Below are 5795 nucleotides of genomic sequence, written 5' to 3'. Positions count from 1 at the left end.
GAATAATATTCAGGAGACATGTATACAGTACACAAAATAATACTGGAGGTATAGACGCATGGTTCATATAATAGGGATGTATGCTAAGCCTACATTCCACACGCCTGTAGTCCGGTGGGGAGCGATATTTTTTAAATAATACTACACATAAATCATTATTCCTCAATTAGTCACGTTCTCCAATTAGTCCTATCTAAAACGCTATGTTATGAGGCCTTCACATAAGAGCATTCCTGCGACACTGTACATTACAAACAACATCTCCACTAGAATCCTTGCATTGTCCATATGCAAGTATTTCTGCCTCTATTGTATTACTCCGCCAATAATACATTCGACACAGTTATAGTGCTTGCACCTGCGCGTAATTAATGGCTTGCTGTTTTCTTTAGAATGTAGCCCTCAATTCTTCACATAATACTATTTCATAGAGATCTATACTCATCAATGGCTGGTGTTGCCCAAAGAATACAAACCGAAAGCTGAAGTACATAGATTGCAATTCACACACTTTTGCATTTTCGATGGGCATATTGTAGGAAAATCCCTATCTTCCAAAGGACGGTTCTTGAGAATATCCCTATCCCTCATACAATACTGTATTTTGAATATCATTGCACTCCACAGATTGTCACTTCTCATTTTCCCTTCTCTCTACATATCACATGAGTGCAGGGAAAATATTTTCTTTCAAATGAATGTGTTACAACCTTTGTGTTAGTTATAAAATATTTTCCCTTCCTTACAATAACAGCATAAGCGGTAAACCTATACAATAATATTCCCGATACAGCTTTATTCTTTACCAACATTGCCACTTTAGACAGATGTGTACTGTCTATATCATCATACCTTTTCTATAATAATACACCCAGTATATTCCTCCACTTCTTACAATGGTGTCATTTATACAGTACCATCCTTGCCAGGGACGACGGATAAAGATAACGATACGGCATGCATGTCCATACACTTTAAATCATAGTACTCCCGATACATTAGTATTCACTTCACAATGCTATTCCTAAGATCTGAATACTTCGCAAACATCCACATTGTTCACATAATAGTACTCTGGGAATGTTACCATTGGGAGTGAATAAGTAATTCTTAGACAATACTACTTCACACGCCTGTGTACACTTCCTGCAAAGGTACCCTCCTAATAATAGGAGTTTACACATTATATCTCCGTTAATATAATAACACTCCGGAGAGTGGTAGGAATTTGGAACTATAGTGCTTTCCCTATAATAGAAGCCTAAACAGTAGGCCATGATATTCCACCTGTTTTAATAATTGTGCATGGGGGGTATCCAAAATCCCACCACAATTGTGCACTCCAAGACATCACACTAGGGAGATATGAGTACACTCACAAGAGTGCGCCGAAGATCATCCGTACCTTTTATACAATTATGCCCCTAAATGGACAGTACTTTGCAGATATCAGTATAGATCAGCCATTAATTCATTGATATAACAGTACTACGAGAATTTCCGCATTCGTCACCATGGGAAATGGGGACACATGTATACTTCCTTTTCATCTACCCTTGTAGAATATTCATGCACTTCATAGAATATTACCCTACGAATAATGACACCCCTCGAAAATCAGTATTCTTGACACAATAATACGGTTCACATTATAGTAGCCTTGGCATAGCTCTACTGTTTAGACCAAATGATTGGAGGGCACCTGTCAAATCTGAAGAATCGCCCAAGTCATATCATCCAGCCATTAAACCAACATGACGAGCCTTCAAATAATGCTATTCCAAGGACAGCTGTACTCATCAGAACAAACTACTCTATACATAACATTAGTCCTTTTGAACTAACAATGCCATTCACAAATCCATGTGTCCTAAACAAAGGGACCCTCTATACGGAGGTACCACGGCAACATCCACACGTTATGTAAGGGTAGCACCTCCTCATACGGCACAAAGCTAAGTCATAAATTCTGCACCTCTCTTTACTTTACATAATAGTACCGGCTTAACTTCGGCACTCATCAAATGGCATTGTACAAGCCATATCAGGCATCCTTAGATATGAGTACTTTACATACATCTATAGTGTCCCCATAACAGTACTCCAAGTCATGAATACTTCTTCAGCAAATATCCTGTTCAAATGTAAGTATTATCCACACGAGAGGGTTGTAAACAGGACGATACTCCTTTCACAGGATTACTCTCCCAAAAAATCGTACTCCAAAGGTTATCTTACTCATAAAGGCAGGAAACTCCACACATAATGGTTCCGTCAGTATAGTAGCACTCAAGGTGATCCATATAGCTCGACTACTAATACTTTCATAGAACAGTACTATGGGGACTTCGGGACTCCTCATCATTGAGAAAGTAGAGACAATGGTACTCCCTAAACAATAGTTATACTGGAATATCCATGGACTTCACAGGACACTTTTATTCATATAATTAAAGCATAAACCCTGAATCCTTCACATACACTAGTACATGCACCACTATACTCGTCACATAATAGTAGTACACTTATATCCGCGGACATTACTGGAAATGGAAATCCACCCCAGTATTGTACAAGTAATGGTACCCCAAGTGTATATCCTGTGTTCAAATACCAATAGAATAAGGGTGTTACTACTCTCGACATATAAGTATTACAAACACGTGGATACTCTTTATATAAGGTGACACTGGAGGATATCCTTACCCTTTACGCAGATGTGCTGCTGAAATAAGGGCACTGCAGGCGCAATGGAACCCTTCAGATAACCCTCCCCTAGAACATCATTACATTTCACCTAATAGTGCATTCAGCATGTCAGTGGACTCAACAGAATGGCACTCTCAATATACTCACGCCTTCCACACTGAATCACCACAATTATATTGGTGCTCCTCAAATAAATGTCTTCCAGGCGGTTTCCAAGGTTCAAACGATTTAGTCGTTCTTACAGTACCTGTATAATCCCTGAACGCTCTATAATAATACTGCGGGTACAGCTCTACACTTCACAATCCTGGACACTTGTGACATATCCTAGCGGCTTACACACTTCTTCTCCTTATATAATACTACAACACGTATATCTGCAAACTTCATCCAATGATTTCATTCATATAATCGTATTCTTGGAACACACATACAAAGTAGAAATAATGTTAGCTTCTGCAGGTCAGTACTATTTAAATCATAGTACTACGGGCACTGTAGTGCTCATCCCCACCATGTTATTCCTCCCAGATGAATACTCGTCAAACATCGGGACTATTCACATGATAGTACTCTGGGAATATCAACACTTGAAGCTAAGTTCTTCTGACAAAGCCGTAATTTAAGGATATCTCTACACTTGATAAAATGGTGCTGCTGAAGTCTCGGAGCTTCACGCATTGCAGCGCTGGTAATATAATTATACTTCAGGGATTGCAGCCAATCTGAGACAGCAGTGCTTTTCGTATAATACAAACGGAAATCCAGAGCGTCGGAGTTCAAATCCCTCAGATATCCTTGTTTCAGGGACACTTATAATTCGCGCATAACCCTGCTTCCTAAATGACAGTTTTACGCACATATGAGTATACTCACAAATTACTGCTCAAGATTATTCTTACTGCCTACGGAGGTAGTCTATTCAGAAAACAATGCACGACAAATATTACCACAGCTCAACCATTAGTACATTCATATAACAGCAATACGAAAACTTCTGTAATCATCAGCATTCAGAATCCATACACATCCGTACTGTGTAAGCAATAATTTTCCTCTAATATCCATAAACTCCACGGAATAGTGTTCTCCATATAATAAAACTCTTGGAATATCAATATTTCACACACAGGGGTACCATTCACATTATAGTACTCCTAACACTATAGTACGATCAAAATAATGGTGTGGCTAACAATTCTTAGGGGTTGTACAATCGGGTACTTCATATTATGGGGCCATTAAACTGAAATCCAGACCTTTCATATATACAATGGTATATATCAACATAAGTGTTTACGATATGTATTCTCTTTTCAGCCATACGTCGAATATAAGAAGATTACTGATTCTGAGTACTAAAACAATAATTGCTCCCTGAAGTCATTTCTTGATACATCGTCAATTATAAATCACAGAATGCGTAACCATAAGTTCCAAGTGACTCCTGTGATATTTATCCGCATGCTTCCTTTTTTTAGGATTTCTACCATAATACTGCGCCAATATCGTTGCGAGCCTCTGTAGCGACTTGAGAATTGTTCATTAGCATTCTTGAGAATATGGCTCATCCTCAATGGTATTGATAAAAGCCATTGTGGATGAATCCTAAGGACAGCCGCCGAATAATAATTCGAACATGTCGTGAATCTTAATTATTCTCTCCTCCCTTCGTCTATTAAAAATATATTCTCCGGCGTCTTCTATATCATAATATTAATATTACATAGAAGTGACTCTTAAATTATGCCCTGTTATTATCATTAACCAGAAGAGTATAACAGAGTCTGATGCTGAGGATGGTCCCTCTTTCTGGGAAGCCCTCAGTCCTCTCTCGGTAGGGTACGCGTCACATACATGACTGTGATGAACTCCTATATCCCCCAGTATATATATAGATGAAACACAAGATAGAGATAAAACTCAGGGGACAAATCTATTCGCCAAAATGAACTCAGTATTTCAAAATGCCACAGTCAATAGAGAAATCAGAGTTCTTCCTTTCTATTCCTGTGCAGTCCTATGTCGATAATTAGGAATCCATATGAATATATAAGTCCCTATACTTATACGCGAACAAGCATGTATCTTTATAAATATTCATATATGAATAAATCCAGACATGCTGGTATAGATATAAATGGAGAAGTATATATAGGGATAGGGGCATATACCATATAGAATAATGTGGGGAGAAACAAGACATCAACCAGAGAGAAATTAAAGCAAGAATCGAATAATTGAATTCCGAATTTTGGAAGGGATTTTTAGGATAACCTCTGCATTATTATGGTTTGCGTACGATAACGGCATCGTAAGTATCAGATGTCCCCTATCAATAGAGAAAAGTTATTCCCTGCTCATTATGGAAAGAAGAACTTTCTCATCCTTATAACACATGAAGACATCGTCTTCCACGAAGTGCCATAATCCTGCTCATAATTTGTCCTTGGGGGGATGAGGCAATGGACATATAGCAGGCATCAATAACAGTACTGACATTGTGCGCCTCAGGAATACTAGGCTATTATTGACACATGTTCAGAAACACTTGAAATTACTATAGACTTCAGGATCTTGTCTCGGAAGGGATTATACATAAATCCTGAAAAATAAAGGCAATATTGATAGTTCCTGTAAAGAGTCTTTGTTTAAGGATTTTCAGAAACCAAGTCTCACACCTACTGGGGATATTTTAGATATGCGCTGGCCGGCGCATACTATACAAGAAGTCACAAATAATGAAGGAATAATGTGTGAAAGCTCAAGAGGAGGATTATCAGGGGATCTAAATCCGGGCAATTCATTCTTACACGACATACGAAACATACAAATCGTTATGATTACACATAATATGGACATTCTACAACCGATTCTTCAAAAGATTAGATACATAAAACAGAGAGTTCTAAGTACCAGAATCAACATTATCATAGAATATCATAGAGAATTAAGTGTGCCTGTCCAAGAAACTTTATCAATGAGGAATAAGACATTTAGCACCAGAGTAAAAAGTCGAGCAAAATATCTCCTGAACCTCCAAGGGGGAAGTGCGGGAAATCCATACTGTACTTCAACAACTGAGA

General features: G+C 38.2%; 2 protein-coding genes across 2 annotated transcripts in view; both read left to right on the top strand.

Moving 5' to 3' along the window:
- Nucleotides 1-3155: 3155 nt before the first annotated feature.
- Nucleotides 3156-3335, top strand: C922_03309 (hypothetical protein; the record flags this gene model as incomplete). The annotated part of the gene is made up of 1 exon (XM_008818901.1): nucleotides 3156-3335. The coding sequence occupies one exon, from the start codon at nucleotides 3156-3158 to the stop codon at nucleotides 3333-3335; it is 180 nt and encodes a 59-aa protein (XP_008817123.1).
- Nucleotides 3336-5461: 2126 nt separating this feature from the next.
- C922_03308 (hypothetical protein) overlaps nucleotides 5462-5795 on the top strand; it is a gene marked incomplete at both ends in the record, with an annotated part of 782 nt that continues 448 nt past the window's right edge. The window contains one exon of the mRNA XM_008818900.1: nucleotides 5462-5777. Within this exon, the coding sequence (XP_008817122.1) occupies nucleotides 5462-5777 (316 nt within the window). The remainder of the gene's footprint in view (nucleotides 5778-5795) is intronic.

Source organism: Plasmodium inui, assembly GCF_000524495.1.
Source record: "Plasmodium inui San Antonio 1 unplaced genomic scaffold supercont1.13, whole genome shotgun sequence".
Lineage (NCBI taxonomy): Eukaryota > Apicomplexa > Aconoidasida > Haemosporida > Plasmodiidae > Plasmodium > Plasmodium inui.
The sequence above is the reverse complement of the archived record's forward strand: the minus strand, read 5'-3'. Positions and strand labels throughout refer to the sequence as shown.